General features: G+C 47.7%; 1 protein-coding gene across 3 annotated transcripts in view; it reads right to left on the reverse strand.

The window, feature by feature from the left end:
- Window positions 1–829: 829 nt before the first annotated feature.
- Window positions 830–14,941, reverse strand: part of arid1ab (AT rich interactive domain 1Ab (SWI-like)) — a 68,033-nt gene continuing 53,921 nt past the window's right edge. For 2 of the 3 annotated variants that reach the window (XM_037794031.1, XM_037794032.1), the window contains exons 9-20: window positions 14,196–14,347; window positions 13,002–13,099; window positions 12,693–12,902; window positions 12,391–12,595; window positions 9,797–9,929; window positions 7,281–7,456; window positions 7,059–7,188; window positions 6,804–6,923; window positions 6,546–6,642; window positions 5,540–6,359; window positions 4,402–4,532; window positions 2,391–4,298 (exon numbers count right to left, since the gene is read on the reverse strand). In XM_037794031.1, coding sequence (XP_037649959.1) covers window positions 2,391–4,298; window positions 4,402–4,532; window positions 5,540–6,359; window positions 6,546–6,642; window positions 6,804–6,923; window positions 7,059–7,188; window positions 7,281–7,456; window positions 9,797–9,929; window positions 12,391–12,595; window positions 12,693–12,902; window positions 13,002–13,099; window positions 14,196–14,347 — 4,180 coding nt within the window. Of the gene's footprint in view, window positions 4,299–4,401; window positions 4,533–5,539; window positions 6,360–6,545; window positions 6,643–6,803; window positions 6,924–7,058; window positions 7,189–7,280; window positions 7,457–9,796; window positions 9,930–12,390; window positions 12,596–12,692; window positions 12,903–13,001; window positions 13,100–14,195; window positions 14,348–14,941 lie in introns of all 3 variants that reach the window. The other variant, XM_037794030.1, reaches the window with a different exon arrangement.

A 14,941-nucleotide genomic window follows, 5' to 3' on the forward strand; every position in this document is an offset into this window, starting at 1 on the left:
TAAATGCATGTAATATCTGTATGAAAAGGTGCTCTAGGCTCTGAGACTCTTATCAATGCACTCAGGTTTCTTTCAGGAGATCCATGTGCTTTAATGAATTGAACAAAGTCAATGTTGTGAAAAGGAAGTGAGGTCTTTACTTTGGATTACTCTGTCTCTTTTTGCCAAAAGAGGTCTTGATCTCAGTGAGACTTCCTGGATAAATAAAGTTTGACTAAGTGAAACCACATCAAGAGAGCGGCGGCGGCAGCCTTTGAAAACGTAGCCGGTGCCACATTTAGACTGGTTTGTTTTTACGGATGCTATTTTGCCTCGCCATTGAGGACTACAATGGAAAAAAATGTTTCAAAACTTTATTATGCCGTCTCCTGGGGATGTTTTGCGCCTCCCAAATTAACATTGGTTCACTAGAAGCACGTCAGACATGCGTAGCAACCTCTCCGACTGATTGCTCTTAAAAGTGAATGGAGCTTCTGCCACAAATTCAATTCAGAGACAATATTCACTGCGATGAAATGAGAACTCTCTACGCTATCTGTATGTATCAAACAGACTGTTCATATTCTCCACTCTACTGTGAATATATATGTAAATATCAACATGTGTGATCCAGGCACAAAGACAGGAATGCAACATCGGGGTGAGATGTCAATCAATGCACGGATGGAAAACATGGCTGTGCATTCAATAAGCAGCGTTCTTCACAGAGCTGTGTGTGTGTGTGTGTGTTGCATCCATGTGTAAATATCAAAAAGCATCAGCAGAACACACCGCATGTCATTTCTTAGACGCATCAAATTGTCTCGGTGCAGATGAAGTGCGAGCCAAATGAAAAAAATTCAGGACTTTATTTACTGCCGCCTCGACCACGTACGAGGCCAATCATAAATAAATCCACAGCAAACGTCTTACGAAGATTTAATGTACATTTATTCTTAACACGTGGAACATATAGTATAAAGATTTCATACTGAATAAATGATATTCATTAAGCCAAAAAAAGGAAAAAAAGAGGAATTTACATCAAGTTTTTAGCTACATCATCTGAAATACAAATATGCAGAATCCGCATCACTGGAAAAAAAAACAAAAAAATAAACAAAATAAACAAAATTAAAATGGTTTTCTTCATCAAAGGTCTAGTTTGTCATTTTATGAAGGAGCTCAAATGGAACCGCAGACATGATTTTTGTTATATTCTCTACACCCAGACCGGAGACAAACTGAAACTTGAAGTTGTGTTTGTTGGGGGTGGCGTTGGACAGCAGCTAAACACCCCCAGGAGCGCGATACGAGCAGGGTGAGGCGCCTAAGTAACGGAGAGGGTAAAGGGAGGGTGGGTAGGGGGGGGCGTCAAGTAATCACATGGCGTACTTGATGCGGGGCGGGGGAGGGGGGGGGGGGACTTGTAATCGTCAAAGATTAAAAATGGTGAAGAGCAACAGAAGTTTGAGAAAGAGAGAGAGAAGTGTAATGTACAACATCATATATACACTGCAGCTTGGACTGCATCTAGAGTTGAGGACCAGTCCTAAAGAGGTGACTTTTTAATATAAGGGTCAAGTCATACAATCAAGGGACAAAGAGAAGAGGTCGGGGTGTTGTAGGTTCACCATACTTTGGGGGGAAAGCCGTTTTCTCTCTCGACATTAACTAAAACTGTTTTTAAAAACTACAGTTTGCTGCCAAGCCAGCGTATCTCAGTGTGAAACAGTATTATTACAGTATGTTTACAGTTTTTAAGGTGTACAGTACAGAAAAAAAGTCCTACAATCTACTGCACAGGCCTCCCATGACAGATGTCTGTTCACAGCCAATAATGTGGTTCCTGTGGGGCTGAGTATATAGCATCCAAAGTTACAGCAATTATACCACACCACAGTCCGTGAGTCTATGTAGCCTCCAAACATGAACCATAATATTGTTTAGTCCGTGCCCCTCGTCCCCCTGCCGACCCCCCCCTGGGGAGAAAGCGAGCACATGTATCCCCCAAACTCACTGTAAACGAGACAGCAACTTTGGTTACAGTTTCTTCTTTTTTTTTTCTGGAGATTTTTTTTCTTTTCATTAAAAAACAAGTCCTTTTTCCGCAGGGCGGCAGCGCACTCTGTCCTATGCCTGGGTCCCAATCTGCTCTTCTGTCAGTATCTTTCCAATTTCAGACGTTTTTAAAATCCACGGCTACTTCATGATATTCCTTCCTTTAGTGAGAAGCAGGGGTAGAAAGACAGTGGAATCCGAGGTGATTTTGCATAAATAAAAAAAAAAAAAGGACAGTCAGTTTTTGCTCTTTTTCACTCACACGCAACAGACACACGCACACAAAAAAAAAAAAGAGGGGAGGGTGACGGGGAACGGAAAGAGGCGGAGCTGAAACCTCCCCACGGCTGTCATGACTGGCCGATCAGAAAGAGTACGTCACAGATCACCTGGGACACCAGAGAGTTCATAAGTGGGGACACCGAGATGTCCAGTAGCCGCGACTCGTACAAAGTGAACTCGGAGTGGTTTTCCTCCACCTTCGCCAGGGCGTGCAGGGCGCGGGCCGCCCGCCGCATCATGTCCACGCTGGTGGGCTCAAACTGAGGTCCCCCCTGCATCTGTAGCAGGGAGCTCTGGCTCTGCTGGTACTGCGTGGCAGCTAGGCTGTCCTCCAGGAAGCCCAGCAGGTTACCCACGCTGCCTTTCTGCACGGCGATGGACCGCGCCGCTAGGCTGTCGCCCTGGGCCAAGTTGGCCAACAGGACGACCGCCATTTCTCGGCAAACGGCCACCTTGCGTTCGCCGACCAAGCGCACCAGCGAGCCGTACAGCTTCTCCAAGCGGCTGAACGGCGGCGTTGCCAGAATGAGGTCGACGTTGTTGTCCTGGATGCTGAGCTTGCTGAGGGTCTCGAGGACCAGTCTCTGGGGGGAAAGTGAGCCGTGGGGCCCCAGCGTGGGGAAAGGGTCCAGGGCCTCCGCTGACGGGCAGACGGCCCAGTGGAGCAGGCCATCCAGCAGCGGCAGGCATATACTCTCTGGATAGATAGAAAGGTCCAGCTGGCCTGAGATGTTCGCCAGAGTGACCAGGCAGTTCTCCCGTAACACCTCGAGGCAGTCCCACCACCACTCGTCTCTCTCGCAGCTCACGCCTTCGTCCTCCTCCTCCTCCTTCTCGTAGGTGACGGGGGCCTGCTTGCGTTCGGGGTGCCTGTGGTGGAGCAGCACCAGGCGGCCCAACAGCAGCAGGAGGCCCGGGTGTTTCGACATCTCCAGGTCGTTCCCGGGAACGAAGGAGAGGCTGCGCACGATGTTGGAGACGCAGATGCAGCGCCGGGCTAGCGAGTCCTGCCAGTCCGACAGAGTGCTGAGCGGCGTTTCGTCCTTGCTGTGAGGCTCGTCCTCCAGGATCTTGATGTTGCGTCTGCTCTGGAGGTCGGGGTTTATGCTGAACAGGTACTTGCCGTTCTCTTTCTGCTCTTCCGCGCCGCCGCGGACCACTTCCTCCGTGACCGACCCCGGGCGGGCGGATAGCACGTCGTCGATGGTGGCAGTGACTGGTGCGCCGATGGGAAGAGGAGGAGGGGCCTTCTCCGGCGGAGACTTCTGAGGTTCAGAGGACTGCTGCCGAGGCTTCTCCTCCCCGTTGGACTTGGATTTCTCCGAGTTTTCCGTCACAGTCTCGGTCGCCTGGACCTTCTTGCGGCTCTCGGTGGCGGTCGGCTTGCGTTTCCGCTGCTTGAGAAGGTCCATCCGGCTCTCAAAGTGGGTCTGGATGTGTTCGGTAGTGTCGCCGCCGCCGATGCTCCAGTGTGTCAGGCCGCTATCGAAGCTCTGCCGCTGACCGAGCTTGGACGAGTGGTTCAACAGGAAAGGATTCTTCTTCCTCACCACCTTGATGGGGAGTTTATCGAACTTACTAGCCTGCTTGGGCTTCTCCGAGTGGAGGTTGGGGTCCTGGGAGGACCCTGAGGTAGAGGGTTCCTTGATAGAAGACTCCCTTTCCTTCTCCTCTTCCTCGTCCTCTGAAGACGTGTGTTTGTGTGAGCCGTCCTCCTCCTGTTTCACCTGGACGAGTGGAGGGGCGTCGGGATTGGCCTTCGTCTCCTCTACCTCCTCATCCTCCTCGTCCTCTTCGTCCACGTCCATGCCCTCGCCCTCAGGCATGGGGATTTCATCCTCGATATCCTCAGCAGCGTTGGGGTCTATGAGGGTGCGCTGGCCGGGGTCTCCTACTTCGTACTCCTTTAAGATGCCAAAGATCTCGATGAGGCAGCGTCTGAAGTACTCCACCACCAGCTCCAGGAATCCAGGCAGCTGGGAAACCAAAGAAGAAAAGTCACCAAAACAATCCTGTAGACTCTGAAGTCACGTTGTTCTGTTAACGCAAATTGAACAGCTGTGTGTTTGAGGAACTCACCTGGCATAAGTTAAAAGTAGAAATGCTATTGTCGTCATACAGTAAAATGTTAATGGTGTCCAAGGCCCAGGTGCTTTCAGCTAGTAAGCCTGACTTTAGTGACATCATCACTCTCCAAGCCTCAGGGGTTCCTGTAAAAAAGACAAAAACTGAATGAATACGAGCCATCTTGATCATGATCACTATGATTATTACAGCTGTCAATGACAAAGGAAGAGGTTCTGGGGTCATTCATTTAAAGATAATGGTCAAACACAGCTCTTTTCTGCTCGGTTTATCTGCCACACTGTTCTCAATAAGCAGTTTTTTGGGTCCGTAACATTTTAAGACATCGGATGGGAGGAACTTTTTCATAGTTCCAAGAACCCCCCTTTTTATTGTATCCACACCGCAAGAATTACGAACGATTGTAGTTCTTAGAACGCCGTTTTTTTAGGGACTTTTTCATCTCTTATTTCAGAGTAGGTACTCTCCCAGCACAAGAGGAACCGTGAGTGACGTGAGTTTAACGGTGATTGGTCAAACACATGAGCCAATGCAGCACTGGCAACCCCCATTTAAAAAACAGACAACACAAGACGCAGACAACAGCTCGTAACGAAATAAATGGAGTGAAGTCCGGAAGTTAACTCGTTCATGAGCACATAGCTAGAGAAACGAGCCAAAGAACGAATGAGAACCGCAGCAGCACAAAGCACAACCACTGAGCCGAAGAACGATAGCAGATTCTAACTGAAATCGCAAACGGTACGGTTTCGTTTCGTGACGGCTATTTTGCTTGTGTGGCATGTAACAGAGCTGTTTATTTATTCTAATGTTACTAAAAAAGCCAAGAGAGCTGGTAATAGCAATATAGCCGCTTGCCGATGTGAGCATGCGGCGCCGGTCGGCATACGCCACTCTAGCGCTCTTAATGGCGGTGCGAATGCAAGCAGAAAAAAGCCCTTGTTCTCGGGGAGCTCCCCAGTGGGCAGTTCCTCTCAGTGAGTCCCCAGAGCTGTTTGGTCAAAACACTTCACGTCTTCTAGTGCATGTTATGCTGCAAACATTTTTACCACAGTTGCTAATTCCACTTTGTTCAGTGCATTTGCATGTCTTGAAAATACTGAGCGAGAGACATGGAATAAAGGTAGTGTACCAATTTCTTTCACGGTGAGCCGCCTGCGTGGCTTCAGATGGGGTTGGGAGGCCTCCACAGAGCCAGGAGGGAAGGCCACATCTCGCCTGATCATGGGTTGCTGCACAGGGGCCTGGCCAATGTGGGAGGCCGGTACCGGCGGTCCAGCTTTCTGCACCTTGATGCCCGGATGCATGTAGGGGGACTTGCTTGGCGACGTCCTGCTCTCCATGGGCCGGGCCATCGGTGTCGGGCTCGACACCTGAGGAATGTGGTTCTGGGAGGTCTGGTAGGTGGATGGCAGGGGTCTGGTCATGGGAGGTCCAGAACCGCCGGGGCCGAACGGCGGCTGCCGCTGGTTGACGTGGCCGGGCCACTGGCCCTCGTGGTTCATGCGCTGGTCCGATGGCATCATCTCCTCGGAGCGGTTCATGCCGTGGTAGCCGGGGCCCTGGCCCGGTACGGGAGGTCCCTGTCGGTTGGGATAGTTGGGGTAGCCCATCTCGTTGCGGCCCTGCCACATTGGGCCCTGGGGTCCATCGGGACCCGAAGGCATGGCGCTCGCCATCATCTGGGGAGGCATTGGAGACTGGGAGTTGGGGCCTGCAGATGGCGGTACTCGGTCCCGGCCGAAAGGGAAGGGGAACTGGTTCTGTGGGCCTGGTGGTCTTCGGTCCCCTCCGGGGTATGCATTATACTGGTTATACATGTCCTGTTGGCCCTGGGGCCCCGAGGACTGGGGTCCCGGCTGCTGCTGACCACTGTAGGGGACGTTGTACATTTCTCCCTCATGGCGCTTGGCCGGAGGGCCGTACCCTCCGTCTACCGGACGCTTGTAGTTCTGTCAGAAGACAACATTCAGCATTTGAGTATCCTTATACAATAATACAAGATTTATGGCTTGTATCTGTTCAATAGGATGCCAGCACAGATAGGTAAGTGTACATTTAACACATATATAGTAATAATTAATAAGGAAACCAAGTTGCAATAAGAGCACTGCAAGAGACGAACAAAATGTTCTCACCGGTTGCTGCTGTGGATACATTCCTGGCTGCTGATTTGGGTATGGGCCACCAGGGGGAGCTCCTTGGCCAGGGTACTGATTGGTGTAGGATTCATGCCTGAAAACAATAACAAAAGTTCCCACCATGACAGTTTTAGTATGAAACTCCCAACACTGCTAATCCTCCAGGCTTTTGAAGTGATCAAACTGGCAAAATGCCGTGAAACAACCATATTTCTTCTTTGATACGGATCAATCTGAGCTCTGGTTGGTACTGACCGTTGCTGCGGTGGAGGGCGGCTGGGCGAGTACATCCCCGTGTCGGCTCCTGAAGGCATCATGTTGGGCTGAGGAGCTCCTGGTCCCATGCTGCCGTCAGGGCCCATGCCCGGCTCCGGTCTGTAAACACAACAAACAACACTCATTGGTTAATTGGACTTAACTGCATATTCAAAAGGACAATCTTGTCAAGCTCTTTGTAACCCCTTGTATAAAACCATGCCGACCACTGGGAGAATAAAGCTGTTTGTTTACCTCCTGTCATATCCATAAGGGTACTGTTGCCTCTGGCCCATCTGCATGTTGCCCATAGGACCTGGTGGACCTCGGTTATACTGTTCTCCCATCCCGCTGTTGGGGCCCGGTTGCATGAACTGCTCTCCAGCTTCAAAAAGAAAACACAGATAGTTGTTAGTTTTAGCTCTAACAGAACTACTACAGCATCTGATTTGCTTTTTCTTTTTTGCTGTCGCTCACCTTTCCTCATGCCACCGAAGGGGTCCTGTTTGGACTCGTAGGGACCCATTCGAGCGATCATCTCCGGGCCGCCCATCCCAGGCTGGTAGCCCTGCGAGTTGGGAGTCAGGGCGTTCCTTCTGGAAAACGCTGGGTCTCCGCCGTCGGCAAAGGGGTCCTGCAGATTAACGCTACTCCTATAGGAGGACAAGAGGCTTGTTACTGAAATATATGATTTTATATTATTGTCCATAGTTGATCATGATCAATCGCAAACTAATCACACATTTTGTATCTGTTCAAAATGGACCTTTAAAGGGAGATTTGTCAAGTATTTAATACTCTTATCAACATGGGAGTGGGCAAATATGCTTGCTTTATGCAAATGTATGTATATATATGACAAATATTGTCCATAAACCCTCACAGGTACTGCATTTAGCATAACAATATGTGCTCAAATTTATTATCATGTTAACTTTGACAGCCCTAATTACAAGTTTAAGAAATGAGAGACAACAGGAGTCTCAAACCGTAGAAACTGTATTGCATTATTAATATCAGACATGACAGTATTTTCAAAGCCATCCAGAGATTTCAAGACATTCAAAACAGCGTGGGGAATATCTGCTGTATTTTATCTGCATGTTTTTTTAAAAGGACATTCATATTACTGTACTTTATATTGCATAAAGTGTTTACTGCAGTCAGTAAATTCAAACTAACCAAAGTCACAAAATGACACAAACAAACTAACCGATCGAGGCAGCGGTAGACCAGCAACTCCTGTGAGGTAAAATGTTTTCTACAATAGAGTCTGGTTGCTTTGGCGAGACAATAGACTGTATAGTTGTCTGACGGCAAAGTAAAGTGGTGAAACAATTCTAAATATAGCGTACACTTAAACTGATATTGATTTGATGAGGTGAGACTTTCTTTTAGGTGGCTAAAGCGGTAACTCCTGTCTGCTTCTCTAATCTACTGTAGATCACAGGTTGTCAAACTTTATGGAGTAAGGGATCCCTTTACAGGGAAGGACACCCTCATAATCGTAACACAGATTAAGTCTAATGCTTACTACCATTTGTACTCTTAGACGTCATTGGAACTATTTCTGTTCTTAAACTTTTCAACCTAAATACTTCAGAAAGAAACATTTCTATTTGAATCATGTGAATACCACTTGGTTTTGCCCTGATAATCTGGGTGCTTTATAATTAGATGTCGCTTTAGCTTGGCCGGTTTCATGGCTTCGCTGACGCCTGATATAACTGTTGTCATATTTTCTCAGTTTAGCTAGTTTGGTCTTAGCGTCACTTGAAGATATGGACTGACTGAAAATATTTCTCCATGCTCACCAGCTAGCTGGCTAATAAGCTAAGCTAAGCAGATACAGGAAAGCTAAGGAAAAGTTAGGAAAAGCTAACGTGGTTGGCAGTAATGGACACAATATGCTTTTTTTTATTGGTGCAACTGGTCCCCATATAGAGATATGTACTTCTTAATGATACAGCACAATTATATAATTTGTAGTAGGGCTGTCAAAGTGGCAACGTGATCATAATGCGTTAATGCAAATTCATTTTAACGCCACTAATTTTTTTAATGCAATCAATCTTCTGGAGGTTGTAGCGGGCTCAGTTTTAAAGCTAGAGTGAAGATACAGGCATCATAAGAAATAAGAAAAGTTAACGGATCTATTGGTACCAACTATGTCATACTAGCTTTCGTGAAGGAGGATAAGTAACGCTCCAAACTTACGCTATATCTTGGCAAGGAAAAAGGGTCCCTTGACCTCTGACCTCAAGATATGTGAATGAAAATGGGTTCTATGGGTACCCACGAGTCTCCTCTTTACAGACATGCCCACTTTATGATAATCACATGCTGTTTTTTGGGGCAAGTCATAGTCAAGTCAGCACACTGACACACTGACAGCTGTTGTTGCCTGTTGGGCTGCAGTTTGACATGTTATGATTTCAGCATATTTCTTATGCTAAATGCAGTACCTGTGAGGGTTTCTGGACAATATTCGTCATTGTTTTGTGTTGTTAATTTATTTCCGTTAATAAATATAAACATATATTTTTATAAAGCAGCATATTTGTCCTCTCCCATGTTGATAAGAGTATTCAATATTTGGCAAATCTCACTTTTAGGTACATTTTGAACAGATAACAAATGTGTGATTAATTTGCGAACTATGGACAATCAGGCGATTTATCACGATTAAATATTTTAATCGATTGACAGCCCTAATTCATGGCAAATAATTTCGCGGAGCCCACTTTGAGAATCACTGCTGTAGCACTGACTATGGATAAGTACCTCATACAACCCCCCACTTCAAAACGCCAAAACTATCCCTTTAACACTTGTGTACATCTTAACATCACCTACCATTACATAACTTTTTCCTGATTGTTGTTTTCTATTTTCCTGCTGCAAACGATCCAGCTCCGCCACCAATCTGATTTTTACTGTGATGACTCCTGATACTGTTAACATCATAGAAACATGATATTGTTGCTTCGTACCTGACGCCAGGCATTGGAGGCATTTGCGTGTGCGGGGTGGAGGCTGGGGTGGGGGGCTTCAGGTCTCCCCCCTCTGCCATCGAACTACTGGTGGACTGAGGGGTCTGGGGTCCTTGCAGGGATCCAGATCCAGCTGCAAAACAAGGACATACACACACACTGAGGGATTTGTACAGGACAAGTTTGAAAAATTCAGAGAATTTAAAGAACATCATCGCCCCCCTCCTCCTCCTCCTATCACTCCAGGAATAAAGGCGAGAGTTGATAGTGAGGCGGGATGGTCTTGTGGATAGGCTGAGCAATGCTGGGGGCTTTCAGGAACACATGCTGCTTTTGGCAATCCTAAATCCCATTAAGAAATTCCTGAGCGCTGCACAGAGGAACACAGTTTGTGTCAAGCTGACTGGCTTTTCAGTGCACAGCCAGCGAAAATGTTGAATCTTCCAGCTCATCACAGCATGCCAACCCCCCCCCCTCCCCCTCCACCTCCACCCCTCCACTTCCATCACCCTCCTCCTCCTCCTCCTCCTCCTCCTCAACCACCGCCGGGCTCTTCTCGGAGTCACCAGGAAGCAACGATCTAAACCCTGACAGATTACTGCCTGACCTGCACAGACAGGAAGTCGTGCACGTGTGCACCAGAGTGTTTGTTTGTGTTGTGCGCGTGTGACATAGTAGCGCTCATCCTTAAACTTCAGCTCAGGACTTCTCACTATTAGCACGCCAGTCTGATGACTCACAGGTTCCCATTCATTAAACTGGCGCACACACACACACACACACACACACACACACACACACATAACGGCGGGGTCACTGGCAGGTCACATTTATTCACATTTTCTCACATCGCCTCGCTCGCTCTCACACATACACACACACATTAACCGGCTCCCCCACCCCCTCCTCCTCCTCCTTCTCCTCCTCCCTCTGGGCAGGGATTTCCCTCTGCTAAAGATGAAGGGAGGAAAGGGGAGGAGGGGAGGGGGAGGATCTCGTGAGGATGGAAAAAAAATAGCGTGGTAGAAACAGAGGGAGAGAGAGAGAGAATTGCATGACTTTTACGCACACACATACACACACATTCAAGCCTCTTCCCCCCATTCATCATTTCTGGCTCAGCACTAATCTCCAGGGAGTGTTGCCTTGCCTCTGTAGCCCTGGGCCAGGCACCAGGCAGCGAGGACACGCCACTGACGGGGCATCACTATCGCCAAATCACCTCCCGCCCCACTCCGCCGCCTCCCCCCCCCACTCCCTCCCTCCCTCCACAGCTCTTCCTTCATACTAACTAGAGGGCTGATGCCAGCTGACAAGCACCCTGATGTCTCCTGTAACAACACCCCGGCGCTGACTCAGTGCCCCGTGTCTGACAGCGTGGGTCTCGGCCAGACTGAAGCAGCACGTGGTCGCTCCTGGTGTGGCTGCTCCTGGCAGCTAAAACCGGAGTCCCTCCAAAACAAACAGCTTCCAGGCGACACGTCGTCCCGTGACCTCCCCCCCCCCCACCGCCCCCCTTAACCTCTGACTGACTGCCAGTTCACACACTGACTTTTACCCAGCACTCAGAGTTCATTGACAGATTTGGCATGCTGGTGGAATCGCTGCTCTCGCACAAAAAAAACAACGAAAGGCTGTCGTCATGTCCTGTGCAAATGCCAACGAGTATTCCCCAAAGAGATGTGTTCAAACTGTCCAGAGGCTGCGGCGCACTTCTGTGACTTGCAGCTACACCGCCGGCATTTACAACTCCTCCAATACACGCCAAAATAGCAGTGATTTATGGGGGATGGCAGCCCCGTACAGAAGATGACAAACGACGGTCTAAGATCGGCTTTTAACAATTAATAGAATACGATAAAATACAATAGTTTATAGGGCAGATGATGGGAGGCAAATAGAGCAATAAAGGATGTGATGAATAGTGTGGAAACCACAGGGAGAGAGAGAGCGAGAGAAATATTAAAATAAGCTTTCATTCCAGTGTTCATTTCGTTAACGAAAACTATGACGAAATATGTTCGTCAAAGACGTTTATTTCCCAAGACTAAGACGAGACGAGACGCACCGACAGTGACGATATCAAACATGCAATATCATTGACGAAAAAAGACTAAAATTCAGTTTAAAAAATAAAATCTCTTTATTTTTGAACACACACACACATGTCGCGCTGTGGCGGTGACGCTCATTTCGCTCGCTCTGTCCTTCCTGTCTCAAGACTTCAGTCCTGACAATTGTGCTACTATAATACAAAAAGTTGGCGGTTTGCGGGTCGGGTCGGGTCCGGGGGGTGGATTAACGTATATTTTTGCATGTTGGGCAGGCGGGTTGGGTCTCATAACGGACGGTGTGGGTGCGACTGACCCGCGCATCAATGATGAGCGCAGTCGGGAAGACTCGAACTAACTGCGGAGCTGCAGTCTTAATCATTCAACCTGTGTTTTTCATCAAATCTTATGTGAAATAAGTTTGACTAAAATGATTTGTTTGGCTAGACTAGAGTGATTGAAATATTCATTCATTCATTCGTGTGATTTAACTCAAGAGGGCGGGGGGGACAAACAGTGACAGTGGTGTAGAAGGACGCTCACCTGGGCTGGGAGGCTGGATCTTCGGCTGGTTCTTTTTGGTGTCCGTGTTGAAGAAGTCCGGGGGCGGGTCCTCGCCGCGCTCGATCTTGCACTCGAAGGCGTACAAACACTGGATGTACTGTTTCTTGAGCGAACTGGCCGCGCTGCTCGACGTGCCCACGTTCAGGTTGGTGGCCAGCTCCCTCCACTTCTTGTTCTTGTTCACCTGGTGGGCGACAGAGGAAGGAGTAGGCTCAGAAAGCTGCACACACACACACAGCCTCATAGGAACCACAACGCTGTCTGCTGTAATCTGTGATTACCTGGGTAAGGCCACCGATCTCTTTGACGGACACGTAGAGCCTGAAGAGATCGAGAGGCTTGCGTCCCACTGCGGGCAGGTTGTTCATGCCCATGGCCTTCTCCTCAGCGAAGGCCAGGAATCGATCCACCCACATCTTCCTCTCTGGCTCCGGGCCCAGCTCGTACAGACGAGTGATCTTCTCGTTAGTGATGGTGGAAGAGCTCGACTTCTACAGGACACATGATGGGAGGAAATTGTGAGATCGGGGGGGGAAAAAAAGCTCTTATGAGCAACAAGATTTTCTTTCGTGGGGATTTAGAGCTTCTACCTTTTTGGATTCAGGCTTGGGAGTCCCCTCCACTTTGTTGTTTATCTTCTGGGTGGGGTTCATTTTTTCCATGCCAAACTCCGTGGTGGGAGCCATTCCTGTGTTCAGGGGTAACAAGAGGAGGGGGAAAATGAAAGATTACCAATCTGTACCAGCCTTCTACGGACACAGTAGTACCAACAAAGAGTATAGAAGCAAAGAGATGAAACTCTGGGGCATTTTTGACAACAGCAGCTAGACGGCGCTGCGGTAGCACTAACGTAGTGCTGCTGCCATCTTGGACTGAAAACGCCAGTGAGTCTGCAGCTGTGGATTTATAAAGAGACGTCTATAAATCAGAGGATCATTTTTTTTTAGGTAAATCAACTTCCCAGTACGAACACTTAAATAGCCCTCATTTAAATCGTTATGTCCTAAAAGTTGTAAAATTAACTAATCACTGAATCCAGAGTTATTTTCCTCGGCATAATAAACGTGCATCAGACCCACGGGACTGCAACGCCCAGCACGCTTATATGAGACATCAGGTTCTGCCGGCTTCCTGCTAGCTGTATGCGGCTGTAATAATGGATATATTGGCTGTAATTCATCACTTTTATTATCTTATAATACACCCATGGGCTGTATATTGTAAGCCTGTACCGTGGTGGATGTATTAACGCGTCTGTTCCCAAACAACCGGCTATCAGCCAGTAGCTAGTAGCGCTAGTAGCAAAGAATTTACACTGATTGTAGGCTATTTACTAATACATCCATGGTCTGGGGTCTATTGTACATCTATTTTGGAGGTCTTTGACATGAAAAAGTTTGAGATTGCTCTCAAAATATGTCCATCGCTCACTTTATGCTCCTCTGGGAAGCAGCCGGGAAAGAAGTTTATTAAATAAATAAATAAGTAACTAAATAGTTATAATAGTATGCATATTTATAATAGATTTATTGTTCAACACAGGTCATTTCGGTAGAGACATTCAAATTATGACAATAGAATAATAATAATTTTGTTTTACTTTTGCACAGCACTTTGTAGGTGGACGTTTTACTGGCATCTGATAGTCGCTTTCAGTCCAAAATGGCGGAAGCGTAGCTTGAGCGCTGATGTTGCAATGGAACAACCAATTGACTTTCACTTCTTATCAATAGATGTTCTTTGGTACCAATACCACTTGATGATTCATTGCAGCTTTTACTCACCAGGAGTGTTGTTGGCAATGTTGGCTGCCATTGGGTACGGCCCCGGCCCCGGCCCTCCCTGGTTCATCATACCGTGCATGCTGTTCATGCCAGGGCCGTATGGAGAGCCAGTTCCCATCATGCCCTGGGACATGTTAGGGTAGCCAGGTGGCCTAGAGAGAAGAGAACGCTCGTTTAGAAGAGAATGCTGACCCAAAGAAATATCACAATAATCATCCTTTCATGCCATTTCTGTTTGATTCTGTAACAAATCTCCTCATCTTGTTTGCTGCGTTTAGCTTATTCTCTAGGAAACATCAATTTACGTCATATGACTCTGGTAACTGCCAAACCCACGAGTGCGTCTCTGTAGGCTGAGCTGGCATCCTTGCTGGGGAAAGATGTGATTCACTGATCTCTCTCGGAGACCATCTCCTGCTTTCTCACTTTCTCCTCTTTCTCCCTTCTTTCTCTCATAGATAAGTATCTGGTCTACTGCCATCTACTCTGCGGCACCAAAACACACAACAGACCGGCTTGCACGTGGGAAGAACCAATCATTTTTCATGGTCACACAACCGGCATATACAAGGAAAGGACACACGCATTCAGCTACAAGATGGAAAAAAAGAAAATCTTCAGGCACGAGAGCCAATGCGTCATAATGACCCTTGACAGTTAAAGTAGGGTTGGGAATAGGGGGGAAGGAGGGGATCTATATTTTGTGCGGCAATATTGTATCGATACACGGACGTCAAGTAACATAA

Source organism: Sebastes umbrosus, chromosome 15 (assembly GCF_015220745.1).
Source record: "Sebastes umbrosus isolate fSebUmb1 chromosome 15, fSebUmb1.pri, whole genome shotgun sequence".
In the NCBI taxonomy this organism is placed as follows: domain Eukaryota; kingdom Metazoa; phylum Chordata; class Actinopteri; order Perciformes; family Sebastidae; genus Sebastes; species Sebastes umbrosus.